Source organism: Anguilla anguilla, chromosome 10 (genome assembly GCF_013347855.1).
Source record: "Anguilla anguilla isolate fAngAng1 chromosome 10, fAngAng1.pri, whole genome shotgun sequence".
In the NCBI taxonomy this organism is placed as follows: domain Eukaryota; kingdom Metazoa; phylum Chordata; class Actinopteri; order Anguilliformes; family Anguillidae; genus Anguilla; species Anguilla anguilla.
Genome location: NC_049210.1, coordinates 20198182 through 20215425, shown reverse-complemented (window position 1 = coordinate 20215425; position 17244 = coordinate 20198182). Strand labels below are relative to the sequence as shown.

The 17244-nt window shown below is 52.3% G+C and overlaps 1 protein-coding gene across 2 annotated transcripts in view; it reads right to left on the bottom strand.

Moving 5' to 3' along the window:
• Positions 1-3292: 3292 nt before the first annotated feature.
• Positions 3293-17244, bottom strand: part of ak8 (adenylate kinase 8) — a 48568-nt gene continuing 34616 nt past the window's right edge. Inside the window, exons 12-13 of one of the 2 annotated variants that reach the window (XM_035435488.1) lie at positions 4961-5041; positions 3293-4446 (exon numbers count right to left, since the gene is read on the bottom strand). In XM_035435488.1, the coding sequence (XP_035291379.1) occupies positions 4194-4446; positions 4961-5041 (334 nt within the window). In that variant the 3' untranslated portion in view covers positions 3293-4193. The remainder of the gene's footprint in view (positions 4447-4960; positions 5042-17244) is intronic. The other variant, XM_035435487.1, reaches the window with a different exon arrangement.

The window sequence follows — 17244 nt, the reverse complement described above, 5'->3', positions numbered from 1 at the left end:
GAGAGAGAGAGCGAGAGAGAGAGAGAGCAGATTAAAAAAAAGAAAGAAAGAAAGAAATAAAGGAAGGAAGGAAGGGGAGGCTGAAGGTACCGGGGCCGCTCCCCAGGGTCCGGTTCCTAATGAGATTCCGCGGTAATGAGGGACCGATCCGGCGGGCCGACGCGCGGCCCGCTTTAATTACCGGGGTTAGAGTGCACGTTGTTAAATATGATTAACCCTTTTCTGAGAACACGGGCCTGGGGAGGGGGGGAGGTGGGGCGGGGACGGGGGGAGGGGGCGGGGGGGGGGCGGCGTGTTTCCCCCGGTCGCCACGGCGCTACACGGAGGTTAGCGGCTCCTGATCAAAGACGCGCTGGAGCGGCGGCGCACCTCGGGGGGGGGGCCCCCCGGCCGTCGTGTCCGCCCGTGCCTCTGAGGGCCCCGGCCTCGCTAACGCTGGCTCACGCTGGCTAACGCTAGGTCGCTACCCGCTCAGAGCGCCGGGCTACGTCGGTTAGCGTCAGGAGCGCTGTGCAGTCCAGACCTCACGGCGAATGACTAGGAGGGCCGGATCAGTGCGGATCTGCCGCGGCGTTCGTGTTTCCCTTCTTTCGGCTGACGTTAAAAGCTTACGCCTGTGGAACGCAGGTCGAGTATTGTGAGGGAAAGAATCGGGTGCTGAATTTGGCTAATTAATTGATTTTCAGAGTAGATTAAGGACAGGTTTTCCTGTAAATGTGACGATATGACTATTTGCGGAGGCTTCTTTGTAAAAAAATGTCAAGTAGAGAAGAAAATATTAGCGGCTTAAAGGTTATTATAAAGGTCAATGTGTGTAAAAAAAAAAAAAAAAAAAAATCATGTTAATTTTGTTTGCCTTTGAATGATTTAGATGTCGATGATTACTGATTTATCAACAAAATGGGACCTGAAAATATATACTTTAAAGTGATAAGTTGATGTCCGAGCTCCAGAACATGGGGGAAAAAAAACACGCATACAAGTGCGACCACTTGTGCTGATAAACAGTATTCAGTTCTGTAAGAAGTAGACCGAATGCACAGTACACTGCTCTCGGAAGAAAATGTGCTGGAAAGTTTGATCCTGAAGTATGACTGCTGCCAAACCTGTAAGCAGGAGCCATTTCTTTTATTGTATGAGTATTGTTTTTTTTTTTTATCATTCAAACACCTTGATTTATAGAAAGGAAGAATCTCTGAACGCTAATTGTCTGAGTCGGAGATTGTTTGCTGTGTAGGGGTTAGACCTCTAGTGCTTAGGGCCACACTGATGTGAGTTTAATTTTTTTTTACTGTATTTGTGACGCCACACGATCGCTGGAAAAACTAGCCAGTATTTTCTTTACTGAATTTCAGTGTCAAAGTTACCTCAACAGAGAACTGATCCAATTTAAATTAGAAGAATCCCCAGGAATATCCGAGACCCTGCTCATGAAATGGACCTGAGTGGATTTTCAATGGTGAAAACAATTAGAAAATGCATTCGTGCAAAAGAAATTATCGCGACAACTGCAAAGAACATGTTCTTTTCTTGATTCATTTTATACTGCAAGACTTGGGTAACACAAACAAAAGACAGGAAAATGACAGCATTATCAACCCAATGAGAAACGGTTGCAGACGTTTATATCAATATAAAAAGTGTATCTGTGATGTGACCCTCCCAATTATTAAGTCCACCTATTATTTTATGTTATATAGTTATAAAACGTTTTTGCTGTAATTATGTGTCCACCCAATAACCAAAAGTGATGGAAGAGGGAAGCCCACACTGTGTGCAGCTACCATGCGTTGTTAATCACTGATTCCCATTAACCAATTAAAAAAAAGACCATGAAGAATCAAGAACCATTCAGTGATTCCAGTGCAGTGAGTGATTGACGGAGTATTGTAGCTCCTCCCTTTTTTTAAGATCAGGAAACCTCACACTTCCTAGCTCTCTTCTCCCGCTTGTCCTCAGATTGATTTTTTTCCACTAACCCGTGTATTTTTTATCTTTTGATGTGGATGGCCGGATCACGTTAACCGTGATTCCGTGTAGTTATGATTTCGCCTCCCACGTCGGTTTTCTTGTCTGAATAAAATCCGGATTTCGTTCATAACTTAACGCGCAGAAAGTCGGCACCAGAAAGGCTTTGGTCACTTGTGTGGTACGAAAGGTTCGATGGGCGATTGGTTGCTTCTTGCAGTTTAAAACCCCAGGTTCATTGGTCTTGACACCTCCATTGTTGAACCGAGACACCATTTTGTTTGCACAAATTTCTTTGCAAATGGCATCATGTAAGGTTTACCATCTATTGTCCATGTGTTGCTGATTGATGGAGCTTGTCCTTTTGAAGCAGCCGGCTTGGGTGTCTTGCTCAAGAGGATACTAACTGTATCTCACTCAGGAGGCCCGCGACCCACAATGCCCTGTGCCTTCCGTAAGTCTTCACTACAGTATCTGACTATAGCTATGTGCAATGGTTCTTAACATTAATGGACTGTCAAAAAAAAAACACTTAATCCTGCAGAGGGAATATCTGAGCCACAGATTCCCCCCCCCAATGTCCCCTGTTTTTGGTTTCTTCCAGAAACTGTTCCATACACTTTAATGGTGCTGTTTTTTGCTGGGCAGTTAAAGCTCACAGGGATAGGGGTGAGGTTTTAAGCCCTATTTATTTGCATGGTCTGTATGTTTTTTTTTTTTAATTTTTATTTCTTGTGTATGTTCTTTTCCTTTCTCTTTTGTAAATAAACATGTTTATAAGTATTTTCTACACTGAGTTTGTGGTCCGCTTCTTCCGTACGCTGAAAGGCGGTGTGTTTATTGGCCGCTGTGCCGGGTAAACTGTATAATGGGGCGAACATTTAGCTTCGCTGACATAAGTGGTCATATTTCGCGGCCGTCCGCGGTTATGGCTTTTCCCGTCCGGCTTTCTTCGAACGAGGCTCCTGACCGAACGCGTTCCAGCAGCCGTGCAAATTGACAGAGCGCCGCCGGCGTAATCAACATAATTTCCACACCGCCCAACACATTCCGTACTGCTCAACCGAACTACTCAGCCCTAACCCCCACGAGTCCATTTTAGCAAAACGCCGGAATAGGACGTGAATGCGGCACGCGCCGATTCCCCACAGCATTTTAAAGCCAGATTGGCAGGCTGCATAAATAAGTGCGATCCCGGGGAACGGACGCAGATTGGAGGGACGGAGACCCCGAAAATTAAAACGGCGGGGGAAGTTCACGGCCCTGACAGCATAAACCTCCCCCCACCCACCCCCACCCCCACCTCCACCCCCAATTCCACTAACATGCAACCCCCACCCCCCCCTCGTGTGGAGTATTCAGAGGAGATTCATACCCCAGACTTCATCTGCGGTAATTAAACCGGCGTGCCGCCAGGCAGGCGTGTCGGTGTGGGGTTGTTAAAGCGAGCCGCGGCGGGAGGCGACCGGTGACCGGGGGGGCGAGCGGGGCGGGGGGGAGGCGGCGCAGAGGCGCGGGCCGTCGATTATGGCGGCGGCGCCCTGCTTCCCGCGGGCCGCGGGCGGCGGAGCGGAACTAACACCCCTCCTCGGGCTCGGTGCCGGAACAGGCTGCATTTTACTGCTACATTAATTAAACAAACTCACGATTACGCGGGGGCCCCTGCTCGCCGCGCCGCGCCGCCGGAGCGAGCCGGCATACGGGCGAGCGGTCGCTCGGTTACCGCCGCCGGGCTCCGCGACTCGACGCGCGCTCTGAACGGCGTTCCGCGCGCTCCTGCTCGCTCCCGTCCGTGTTCGGGGGACGGCCGTATGAATTGCCACCGGCGCCATGATTAAACGAAGCCGGACAGGGCCACTGAAAGACGGTCCACTCGATACTGTGATTAGGAAAATAGAATGTGAGCCTGCGAATTCGCTCGGTCGGAGGCGCTGGAGACCGAATGCCTTTCTGCGTGCTGTCATCCATAAACGGTAAACATCGGTACAGTCAAATGATAGAAGAGTTTCGGGTTAGATGCTTAATTGTGATTTTTCAAAGATACACATAATATTTCACTTTCACTTTGTAAAAAAAAAGAAGACATACATAATAATGTGTGTGTGTGTGTGAGTGTGTGTACGTGCGCGTGAGAGTGTGCGTGCATGTGAGAGTGTGTGTGCGCATGTGAGAGTGAGAGTGTGTGTGTGTTCATTCTGTAGGTTTTCTCCCCCGCGTGTTCTCCATCACCACTGCTCTGGGGATGACAGGCGCTTGGGGAGCTGGCCCACCAGCCGGCTCTCCAGGGACTCCAGGACTGTGTGGGGGTCCTGCTCGCCGCTGATGTAGACGGCGTCGGGGTACACAGCCTGCAGGGCCGGCATGTGGTCCCAGTACTCGTTCAGCCGGGCCTGAACCAGAGCCTCCGAGTCCAGGGGGCTCTGCCGGAGCCGGGCCTGCACCTCTGGACTGGGGGCTGGTTTGTACAGGGAGTGGTACCTGGAGGGGGCAAAAGTACGAGGGGAAAAACAACACAAAAAAAAAACAAGTTTAGAAGGCCATGGGGCGACATAGCTCAGAAGGTAAGACCGATTGTCTGGCAGTCGGAGGGTTGCCGGTTCAAACCCCGCCCTGGGCATGTCGAAGTGTCCTTGAGCAAGACACCTAACCCCTAACTGCTCTGGCGAATGAGAGGCATCAATTGTAAAGCGCTTTGGATAAAAGCGCTATATAAATGCAGTCCATTTACCATTTACCATGCCATGAAAATGACCTCCCTCTAGTGGTGAAATGTCATTACTGCGGTAGCCGCTCGATAAATGGATAAATCCGTGAGCCAGGATAAGTCACTCAGTTGGTCAATCGGAGACGAGGCCCTTTCAGCGGCTGCTTCCGCCAACGCAGCCGGGAGGCTGAGATTATACGTCCGAGTCTGAGTGGGAGGGGCGCGGGGAGAGCCCCGTGATTGGCTGCCGGGACACTCTGAGGCACGCGCGCGCGTGGCGTTGCTCACCTCTCCCCGGTGACAGAGTCCACGGCCCTCAGAGCGACGCGCTCCAGCGCCACGGCGTCCATCACCTCCAGGAAGAAGACCCTGGGGAGAGAGAGGGGGGGGGGCGGGGGGGGACGTTCCACCCGCACATCTGAAGCCTCATTCTTTATTCATTGGCCCGGCAGACGCCCCTCATCCCGCACAGCTCAAATTTAGCACGCTGGCCGTTTGCACCCCTGGATGTCTCAGCCACTGTGCGAGGCGTGGCCTCCCGTGTAGCAGAAGAGCAGAGCTGCAAGCACTGAGAAATCATTCTGTTTCCAAAAGTCTCAGAAAGCATGCATATACACATATATATATATATATATATATATATATATATAGAAGTTGCAGACCTGGTTCATGGATGGGGCTTCAGGAAAATATAAGGTTTTACAAATGGATGAAATGTAAAAACACAACCTATGAAACTCACCAGGCCAAGCAAATAATAATAATAATAATAATAATATCCTGTAAAAGTGATTCCCTGCTCGCTATATTCTCCCTGTGGTCATTCTGTGTGGAACACAAAACTCAAGGGATTCTAGGAGACAAATGTCTCTGGAATTCAGTCCACCTCCAGTCTCCATGCCATTCTCTGTCAGCTTCCTCACGAAATGAATTACAATTCTTCCCCTGAGTCGATGCTGCCACCAAACTGAACACAGTGGCCGCCTGCACGCCCGCGTGCTGAGCGTTGGACTGAGGCACACCGCTCCTGCGCGGCTGGGAGGGTTTATTTACGCCCAGCGTGTGCACGGCGCTGGGATCTACAACGCCGCCCTCAGCGCGTCTCCGCGGGCTCGATCGCCCGCCTCCCGTCGTCAGCTGTGTTACAATCGTCCCCGGTTTGGCCCGCTACACGCTTCCGCGGCTCTTCCTGAGAGCCTCGTCCTGCGCACGTTTCCATGGCGTTCCACGCGAGCCTCGGCGGCGGCGGCGGCGGCGGCGGCAGGCTCTTCAGGATTCCCCGCCCACCGGGTGTCTCCCTGGTGCGTGTCACGCCGGGATGGGCAGGGCGTACAGGACACGTGCCTGACGCGCAAATAGTCACCGCGGCACGAAGTCAAACAGCTCCGACTGAAATAATAATGAGCGCAGCGAGCCGAGCGATTCGCCCGAGCGGGGGGCGCGGCGAGGGGTCGGGGGCCCCCACCCTGGGGGGTCCCGCCGAGCGCTTCGAGCGCATGGTTACAGTACGCGTGAACAGCCCTGCGCTAACCAGCTAGCTGCGCTTAGAACCGAACCCTCATCAAAACTACTGCCCCTAATCTGAGAAATTATTGGAAATATACCAAAACGTTACCCTGATAAAACTACATCCTCCTCAAATCCTTCTCAATCCCTCTATAGAAATGATTTTTGTACAATTTCATTTTCTGTATTACTGACTGTGTACTGGTCACAGTGCATACTGTATTGAATACTGGCTGCTTCCTATATAAAGGTCACAGTGCATACTGTATTGAATACTGGCTGCTTCCTGTATAAATGTCACAGTGCATACTGCATTGAATACTGGCTGCTACCCATATAAAGGTCACAGTGCATACTGTATTGAATACTGGCTGCTTCCTATATAAAGGTCACAGTGCATACTGTATTGAATACTGGCTGCTTCCTATATAAAGGTCACAGTGCATACTGTATTGAATACTGGCTGCTTCCTATATAAAGGTCACAGTGCATACTGTATTGAATACTGGCTGCTTCCTATATAAAGGTCACAGTGCATACTGTATTGAATACTGGCTGCTTCCTATATAAAGGTCACAGTGCATACTGTATTGAATACTGGCTGCTTCCTATATAAAGGTCACAGTGCATACTGTATTGAATACTGGCTGCTTCCTATATAAAGGTCACAGTGCATACTGTATTAAATACTGGCTGCTTCCTATATAAAGGTCACAGTGCATACTGCATTGAATACTGGCTGCTACCTATATAAAGGTCACAGTGCATACTGTATTGAATACTGGCTGCTTCCTATATAAAGGTCACAGTGCATACTGTATTGAATACTGGCTGCTTCCTATATAAAGGTCACAGTGCATACTGTATTGAATACTGGCTGCTTCCTATATAAAGGTCACAGTGCATACTGTATTGAATACTGGCTGCTTCCTATATAAAGGTCACAGTGCATACTGTATTGAATACTGGCTGCTTCCTATATAAAGGTCACAGTGCATACTGTATTGAATACTGGCTGCTTCCTATATAAAGGTCACAGTGCATACTGTATTGAATACTGGCTGCTTCCTATATAAAGGTCACAGTGCATACTGTATTGAATACTGGCTGCTTCCTATATAAAGGTCACAGTGCATACTGTATTGAACACTGGCTGCTTCCTATATGAAGGTCACAGTGCTTATTCTACTACACACTGCATACTACCTGCTGTGGTACATATAGAGACATCTCTGGGGGACTAGTGAGGCTCTTATATTGAGTGGGGAGTGGGGAAGCAGCAGTTTGTTGGGTTCAATGTTTTACCACTGCTGTCATGCACTCCAAAATACAGCTTTACAACTGTGTGCCTGGGTAGCCTTGTCACTTGTTATTGTGTCTCTGTTTGTGTGTGTGTGTGTGTGTGCGCGTGTGTATATAATTATTTCTGGGGGAAATGGTATCTTGAAATTTTAATGAATATTTGTCTTTAAAAAAGAAATAATAACTACTGTGCAAAGCTATTAGAATTAATATTTATGCCACATGATGAAATATTCATAAACTTGGTAGAGGGAAAAAAAGATGATGGGGTAACAAGCGGTTTGAGGAGGGGGTTTTGTGTGTGTGTGTGCGTGTGCGTGTGTGCCTGTGTGTGTTTTAGACGGGGAGTGTACGAGAGGAATTTATTTATACTCGATTTGGTTTTACCCGACAGCTTGATGTTTTCAGACAAATGACATGTGCTAACAAGCAGCTGTCAATCACCGCGCGCTGTTGAGCGTTATACGAAATGAAAACGATGGCGAGTGTGTGCGCGCGCGCGCGAGCGTGTGCGTGTGCGTGAGATGGCGCACACACACACACAGTCGGGGACAGGAGAGCGGGGCCTTGCGTTTGTTGAGCCGGAGCCAGAGACAGAAACTCTTCCTTCACCTCTCTCTCCCTCTTTGTTTCCAGATGTCTCCTCCGTTCCGGCTGATCCGAGCGGCTCCGTTCACCCGATCCACCTCTCCTGCCCCCCCCCCTCCCTCCTCTCCCCTCTCTTCCCTCCTGTTCCATCTACCCAAATTAAGAAATTAATGAGGGATAGATTCTTTACAGACGGCCCCTGCAATGTTTACCACTGATTAAATTATAATGCGGGCCCTGCTGTATTATTTATAAGCCAATTAGAGGAAGTGTTGCTTGATTTGATGGGGAGCAGACACACAAAATACATTTAACTAATACAGAGCAAGAGTGGCGAGCGAGCGTGGGTGTGGGGGGGGGGGGGGGTAGAAAGAGAGGGAGGGGGGGAGAGAGAGAGAGAGAGAGAGGGAGGGAGGGAGGGAGGGGATAGCGGAGGACGGGGCTAAAGCTGCCGATTGCCCGCGACTCTCTAGGATTACGTGGCTAATTGCCCTGCTTTATCTGCCTGTCACGGATAGCCATGCATATTTCATTGTTCCCAAAGACTTTGATTGTTTGCACTCGTGTTGGGGCTGTAACAAGCCGAGCACTGGCCAAACTGGAGTGTAGTTAAAGCCTGGCCCTTCAGGGGGGCGGGCTGTTGGGGGGACGGGGGTTACGGGGGGGTTATGGGGGAGATACGGCCGCACGGTACCCCCCCCCTCCCCCCCCCCCCCCCCCCGTGGCGGGGTCTGGCGTAGCGGTCTGAGAGGAGGCCAGCTCCGGGGTCACCGCAGGGCAAACCGGGTTTTTGGCGTCGTTTTTCCAGCCGCACTGCCGTCCTTTATCAATTACGGCAAATCAGCATTGCCTGGTTCTGCATCGCTGTGTCGCTGCGCTCATTCACAATGCCAGCCACATTCATCACATCATCTTACACTGTCTTCAATGCAAACTGCTGTCCCGGAGAGAAGTGCTTCTAAGCAGTGCTGTGGGTCACCATTGCGTGGCCTAGATTAATGCAGTACCGTACAAGACTAATGACCTTGTGGATACTAATGTATACATACTAACATATTAATATATAGTCATGTATTTCTATGATACACAGTATATGATTTCACAAACTCATTCATAAATTTTCCCATACATGTAGTGAGATGGGCCGTCATAAGCAAGTGTGTCGACGCGCTCACGGATCTAAACCCGCAGATCCCAAACTGTGGCTCGCTGGAGAGGGTTGAGGCAGGTGACGCCGCACGCAGAAATAAGTCGGCGTGTATAAAATACACCGTCCGTTGGCGTGCGGAGCCCAGTCGGGCTAAATGCCACACGCGCCGCACAGGGCACACGCAGCGTACACGCGGTCGCTACGGCGCGCGCTAGAAGCATTTCAATTGGACGGTGCAGGACGAGCGGCGGTCTACGGTTTCAGTAAGGAGCGGGGCCCGGTAAAGCCCGAATGATTGATCGGATTTTGAAAGGCGAGCGGGACACTGGAGCGCGGGCACATCCTTAATTATCTGATGAGGGAAGATTATCTGAAGGGTTCCTTTTTCCTTTTCTCTCTCCTTTTTTTTCCTCCCCTGGGATCGAGTGGCGGCTTTTTTACATGACAAAAGAGGAGAGCTCGCCGGCCCGAAGGAACCTCTCTCATTCGGATCGCCCCGAAAGCGCCTTCGGGTTTTTTTTCCGTGCGAATTAGGACAGCGAGGAAACGGGACCCGCGCTGCCCGCGGCCTTCCGAATCGACCTCTGCCCCGGCGGGGAGACTGACGGACGGACGGACAGACAGACAGACACAGACATTCTGCAGCCAAAATAGCCAAATGTCATGTAAGTATAAACAAAGTATTTCACTACAGTATATTACAGGCATTTAGCAGACGCTCTTATCCAGAGGGACTTACACAACTTTTTTACATAGCATTTTACATTGTATCCATTTATACAGCTGGATATATACTGAAGCAATTTCGGTTAAGTACCTTACTCAAGGGTACAACGGCAGTGTCCTACCCGGGAATCGAACCTGCGACCTTTCGGTTACAAGTCTAGTTCCTTACCCACTGTGCTACACTCCGTCCTATGTATGCTATCTGCAGCCAAGCAGATAGTCGGGCAGCCGGGCGTGTTCTCATCCCAATGCACTGTGTGGCAGAGCCTCAAAAACATTCAAGAGAGGGAGGGATGGAGAGAGGGAGTAGAGTAGAGAGGAGAGTCAACAGTAAAAAGGGGGAGAGGATGGAAAAGTAATAAAGGAGAAACGGAGAGAAGGAAGCAGAAAGGAGAGAGGCCTCCTGTTTTAAAGTGGTCAGTGCTCTGGTACAGCAGGAATTACAGGTGTAAGCCAGGTGACAGCACAGGCAGACTAGCCGATCGCTGCGGACTTCAGCTGGGTTAAATCTGGATTAACCCCGAGCGTTAAAACATTAGCGCGCTGACTAACACGCTAGCCTGCGCGCGCAGTCACGCGACTCTCTGTACTTAGCGTCTCACGGTAACCCTGCTAGCTCTGCTCCGCCGGGTTCCAAAAAGGTGCCGATCAGGCAGCCCTTCAGCAAGGCGAACAGAGGATCGGCCCGAGCCTGACCCTGCCGGGGGGGTCCTGCCGGCTCCTGAGAACCTGCCCGTCGAAGGGGCCGGCGTGGCAGCGGCCAAACCGCCAAACCGCCAAACCGCCAAGCCGCCTCCTCCTCCCTCCCCGGTCGGCGTGGCCGGGCCCCGGTAACCGGATAGCCGTTAATTAATGAAGCTGTCAGGTAAAATGGCTGGCGCCCGGCCGTCCCCATCTCATCAGTAACATTATCACGCCGCTGCTTCGCCCCCCCCCCCCCCGGCCGCCGGCTCAATTAAGATAACGATATGCAAACGAGGCCGGGGGGGCGCTAATGGAGCGAGGGAGACCGCTCAGACGCCCGCTTAAGGGGGCCACTCCCACCCTTAATCGGCTTCCGTAATTGCCCTTAATGGCGGAGGGCGAGGGGTCTGCGGGGAGAGGGGAGGCGGCCGGCGTGGCTCCGCTCGGCCTTTCCGCGCATCGAGCATCGAGCCGCGGGGCGGCCCGGACCCCGCCCTGGAAGACAGGCCCTTTCATTTGGTCAGGGCTGCCACCTTTGCACCTCACTGCACCCAGCAGTGACCACGCACTTCACCGAGATGAACATGCATACGCCACACGCGGGAGCGCTGCCATTCATGCTGCTGCCACATTTACTTTATATGTGTAAGCACAGACCTACTGAGCGGGTGAAACGGCCGCTGCTTCTGATTGGCCGGCCTCTGAGAATGCGTTATCTCAGCTCGGAGTGTGGTCGCCGCCGGACGCGCCGCCGGGCCTGAAACAGAGGGGCGGGGCGGAGATTGGGCGTCTGGAGCCCCGCACTCCTGACGAGCACGCCCGCCGCTCTGCCCCGCCCCTCCCTCGCCCTCGCCTGCCGAGCTGCACCCTAATACCCTTTCAGAAGAGCAAACAGAGCTCTTTCCCTCACTTCCCCACCTCTGTTTTCCTTTCCTCCTCGGCCGTTCCATTTTGGAAATTGGAGAAGAGGTTGAGGCGAAGGGTTTTTTCTGGCGGGGCGGGATGAGATAAAAGGCCGCTGGGCAAACAGAGGGGCGCGGGCCCCCGATCGTTCGCCGGGGGTGGGGGGCGCAGGGGGGCGGCGGCCGCGCTCCGCTCCGTGTGATTGCGGTGGCGGTCTCTCCCGACGTGCGCCCCTGATCGCGCGCTTTCAATATTAATGCGCTCCTGCCAGCGCCCGCCCGGGCCTATTGATTTCCCCTCCGTTATATAATGGAGGCCCCGCTCCGGGTTTGAACAGGGACCGGCGTTCCCGGGGAGGAAAACGTCCCGTGTAATCGAGTGCCCTGCCTCAGATGTAATTGGATTTCCATCGGTAAAGCTGGACGACCCCTCTGGAGCCGGCGCGCACGTGTGTGTGTGTGTGTGCGAGTGCCTGTGCGTGTATGCAGTGTGTGTGTGTGTGTGCAAGTGCCTGTGTGTGTATGCAGTGTGTGTGTGTGTGTGTGTGTGTGTGTGTGCGAGTGCCTGTGCGTGTATGCAGTGTGTGTGTGTGTGTGCAAGTGCCTGTGTGTGTATGCAGTGTGTGTGTGTGCGTGTGCGTGTGCGAGTGCCTGTGTGTGTATGCAGTGTGTGTGTGTGTGTGCGAGTGCCTGTGTGTGTATGCAGTGTGTGTGTGTGTGTGTGCGAGTGCCTGTGTGTGTATGCAGTGTGTGTGTGTGTGTGCGTGCGAGCACTTACGCGTGTGTGAGTGAGAGTTTGGAGTGCTTTAAATTTGACCGAGTGCATCCGTTTTCCTTCTCCGTTCCCTGATTATTATTTTTTTCGATGTCGCGAGGGCACGCCGCTCTCCAAACAACCGCTTTTGCTGTCATTTGCTTTGCCGTCGGCTTTTCCCCTGACGGCTCGCTGGGCTTTGGGATGTAAACTGAGGGACGGGCCCAAGACCAGCACGAGCGGCTCGCGGTTAATTGCGTTCGTTCCAAAAAAAAAACGTCCGGCAGCTCGATTCGCGTCTCCGTCCGCACGTGCGCAACCAATCAGAGCGGTCGTCTGCAGACGTGCCCTTTAGCCCTGTCCCTAATACAAACTGCGCAGGAGACGGAGAAGCAATGGCAGCCAGCTGACGGGTCGCACAGGCCCTGCGTGGCAGCGATCGCTCCTGCCCTTTGTAATGTCAGAAATGCCAAAATCCCTCTTTACGGGCTTCTATTGACAGGGGTATTAGGATACGAGCAGGCGTATTTCAGCAGTTAGAAATGTCATTTCTGTCAGCTCTCTGTCGTCAGCTGAACGCCTGTATTTAAATATTTTTTTTTTAGTACGTGACAGCTGAATCGAGTGGTTTTTAACGCTGGCCTTTTTGTAACCGCGGCAGTATCTGGGATACAGACGCGACGCCGCACTTACGAAGGCCGTACGCTGAAAGCACCTGCATCCTGTCACTCGTGAGAAACGGACTAAACCGCTTTGAAATCCAGAGAAGTCTCTTGTCTCTGAACGTGGAGCGTTTCGCTTCCCTTTCGCCGGCTCTAGGCCCCCCTGTTCGGTGGAGCTGTCGTTCGGGCCTTTTTTTAGCGCTCCGCGGTCGCTCCTGTTCCTGATAGCGTTTTCCGGCGCTTTCCACCGTTAGCCGCCCCTCCGTTACCCGGCGCGGCGTTGGGGGCATTCCTTATTAACGCGCTCCGGATGAGAGGATCCTTCAGCTCCCCCCCCGCCCGCCAGAAAAGGAGTGACAGCGAGCCTCCACCGCCCGAGCTGCCGGGAGCCCGGTTTAGGGTTTTTACGAGGAGGCGCGGCCAGGGGGGGGGGCGTGGCCAACGGGGACACCTGCGCCTCCGGAGGAGGAGCGAGGTGAGCCGCAGGCACCTGTGGCGAGGTTGCACAGCGCCACCTGGTGGGGAGCGCTCGTGGTGCAGGAGAACAGACGGAACTAAGTAGCTCCATTTGCTTAAATGGCCAGGTATCGTTCCAGTTTGCCGGTGATAAGTGGATATGACACAGTCAGCCTTAAGCATACAGTAGAGAACCTCAGAGATACAGTCATAGACTGACCTGTCAACCATAAGGGGAATTAAGGCCCACGTCTTAACACCACTGATGAAGAATAAAACTCGGAGGAGTCAATAATGTTCGACAGAAACAAAAAAAATCTCAAGTTTGAAAAAGGGCAGAGATAGCAGAGTTACTGAAAAGGAGATCCTTCATAAAGCTAACATCACAATTACTGCTGTTTGATGGTTATTATCTTAAAACAAGTTTTAGCTACAAAATGAAAGCAGACTATTTGTAAAATAAAGCTAAAATAACACAAGTAATTACAATCGATAAAGGATTCCGATTTTATAAATTTGTGTTGCTGTTACTTTTAGCTTTATTACCAAAATGTTTTACACTCAAACATCTCAGTTCAGAAAGCCCAACATTCCAGATGCTTTTTTACATCTGAGGTTTGTCTGAAATATCTGGATGAAGGGAGCAAGGGAGGCGGGACCCATTCTGGCTTCACTGAGGCGTTGTCCTGGTAACATCGTCGAGAGCATGCGATTGGGGTTCACTACAGGAAGCCCACACCTCCCCCAGGAGTAGACCGCTCCTCTCGGAACGCTCAGGAACGGCTTCCATTTCCCCGTTCCGCCTCGAAACCCCTCATCTGAATGACTTCCAATTAGAACGGCAAGACCGAATCGCATCCAAATCATGTGACGGGCCCAAAAACGGGGACAGACGACGCTACGCTACCAAGCGCGCCCGTTCCACCACCGACGACCTCACCCCGCTTGGCGCTGAGGCGGGTAGTAACCTGCGAGGCGGGCCTGCGCCATCCCCCCCAGATCAGGTATTTTGGGTAATTTGCGGCCCCGCGGTGCTTGGGATGCCTCGGTGGCGGATTGGGGCGAGTTAAGCCCCCCCCCCCCCCGCCCGGCTCGCTCGCCCTCCCCTCCCCGCGGCGGTGGGCGTATGAATATTCGGCGGCACGCTTAGCAAACGCGCGGCGGCAGGGCGGGGGAGGGGGGGGAGGGGGTCGATGGCGTAGCTTTGGCTGGAGTAATGAGGCCTAATCCCTCGCTGATACCGGCCCTGTTTAAACAGCTCCTGCACCAGTCGCCCAGTAATGGAGTAATTAACCTCCGCGCCCTCCCCATCAACCCCGCCGCTGCTTACCGCCACTGAGAGAGAGAGAGAGAGAGGGAGAGAGGGAGATAGAGAGAGGGAGAGGGGAGAGAGAGGGGGAATGAGATGGAGAGGGTGTGATAGAAAGAGAGAAAAAGAAACAGGAAAGAAATAGAGAAAGAGCAGGTGAAAGGGATGGACACAGAATGAAGAAACAAGACGAGATCGAGAGGGGAACAGACAACTGACAGAAACAGAAAGAGAGAGGCAGAGAAGTGAGGAGTGAGTTGGGAAGAATGACAGAATGGGAGAGAGAAAGTGAGAAACAGAGGGAGAATTAGAAAGAATTAGAAACAAAAAGAGAGATAAAGACAGGTAGGCTCGGTTTAAACCCCACAATCGCACATGCTCCGTTTCATATTGTTGCATAACATCATTGCATTGCTCCGCGCGTTATGATGTCATTATTCCTCATTGCGGCCACCCAGCGATGTGCACGACACCGCATCGAGTTACAAAATCACCGTGGAGCAAAAAACCCCCTTCACCGGAGTCCGCGCAGCTCAGCGCAGCGCGCCTCGACGTCAAACCGAAGGCTCCCAGCGTTCTTACGCTCTGCGGAGAGTGAACCGAGCCGTGGGGGTAAACACGGGAAAAGACAGACGGAGGAAAATAAAGATCCTCAACACTCTGCCGACACCCGCAATGGCAGACAAAGCCTTCGTGGTCAGGGCGCCTGCTGTTCATCGAGACGGATGAAAGCTCACGGAGCGAGTGGGGAGTCAAACTGTCGAAATAAAGACGTGATGTTTTGAGGCCGAGCGCTCGCTTCCCCCCCCCCCCCACGGGGACGCATCAGAGGTCGAGGAGGCGAGGAAACACCCCTCCCACGCGCCGCGCGTGAGGAAGGCGTAACCACGGCGCGGGCTCCCGCACGCGCCCCTCTCAGCCTCCCGCCAGGGACACGTTATTCTTTCAGAGTTTGTTTTTCCCGCCTACGTGAGTTTTCTCCCAGTGCGTGCGCGCGTCTGTGTTACATCTGTTTGCTCTCTCTCTCTCTCTCTCTCTCTCTCTCCCGCGATCCCCCACGGACCGCGATTCCACACTTACCCAAAATCCAATTTCAGCAGCGGCGGGGACTAAAGACCTGTTCTTTTCCAGCGAGCGCTCCCCCCCCCCCCCCCCCCCAGGACCGACAGACTATCCGCCACCCTCAGCAGCCACGCGGGAGGCTACGCGCAGGCCTAGCCCCACCCGTATTTTTCTTTTTGCCAGTTGTTTTAAACTGCACGTTGCGCCGCGCATGCTAATCGCCGTTCGCCACCCGCGCGGGTGGAGAACGGCGTCGCGGCAGCTAGCGAGCGGCGGTGCGGCAGAGCCGGGGCCGGCTGAAGAGCGGCAGGTCCGTCGCGTCCAGCCCCCATGCAGGGGCGCTCACGCCGCGCCGCGCCGCGCCGCCCCAGCTCCAGAGTCTCCGGCTGACCCGCGCCTCCCGTTTTCCCCCAGGGACCGGCCAATCGCGCGTCCCGCTGCCACACACAGCCTGCCAATGACATTCTAATGCTATTCCGACTGCATATCCTGCATATCTATGCATCGCCCTTCAGGTCCGCGGAATCGCTTTCCCATTTTTAACCGAGTAGACTCAAATGATTTTTTTTTTGTTTTTGATTTCCCCCAGTAAAATGTCAATGCTTGACAGCCTGACTCTAAGTGCTGCTACGCTGAATGAGGTTTGACTGAAAGAGATTGACATGGGCCAAAACTAGCGAATCCTGGGCAACAGGAAATAAACCGTGCTCGGTGATGGCGCCTCACTGACGTGACCAATCAGGAGCCTCTCCTCAATCATCCCCACCGATGACCCTCCCTGTTCCACAATCCTCAGCTCCTCATGAGCTACAGTGGGGGCACTTCAGCACAACACATTTGAATTTCAGCGCATGGGACACAATCCACCTCTCCCTGTATGCAAAAACAACAATACTACCTTTTTAAAAGGCTACACAGAATTTAGAAAATGCGAAGGAAAAAAAAAGACAAAATCTATATTAATACCACAGATAAGAACAAACCAAGCTGCCACATCGGCTTATGAAGCTGTGTTACTCTATTTAGCTCAGACACCTGCATTTTAGTTCAAATAACTGAAAGACTGTTTTATGCTCATTAGAACAGTGCATATTTCACTATTTTGATCTGTGTTAGCTGTTCAGAAAGGCTCCTCTGGGTGAAATAAGCACCTGCCCTTGATGCCTGTGTGTGACTGCGACATGGGTGGCAAATTCACTGTCTGTGCATTTCAGTTGTCAGTAGTGACTAATACTGTCAGTTAATGTTGCCTAAACACTGACAAAACCTCTGTTCTTAACTCATTTAAGCCTGCGGGCAAATAAAGTTGCCAAAGTCTCTACCACTCTTTGTCCATCTGTGAATATTGTTTGCACGACTATAGATGCTTTAAAAAGAAATCTCTGGGAAAAATCTGGGCATTAATGGGTTAATCCACCAGCTATAAGACCAGCTGTCTGTTGGGGGGAGGCACCAGGTGATCAGTAGAGAA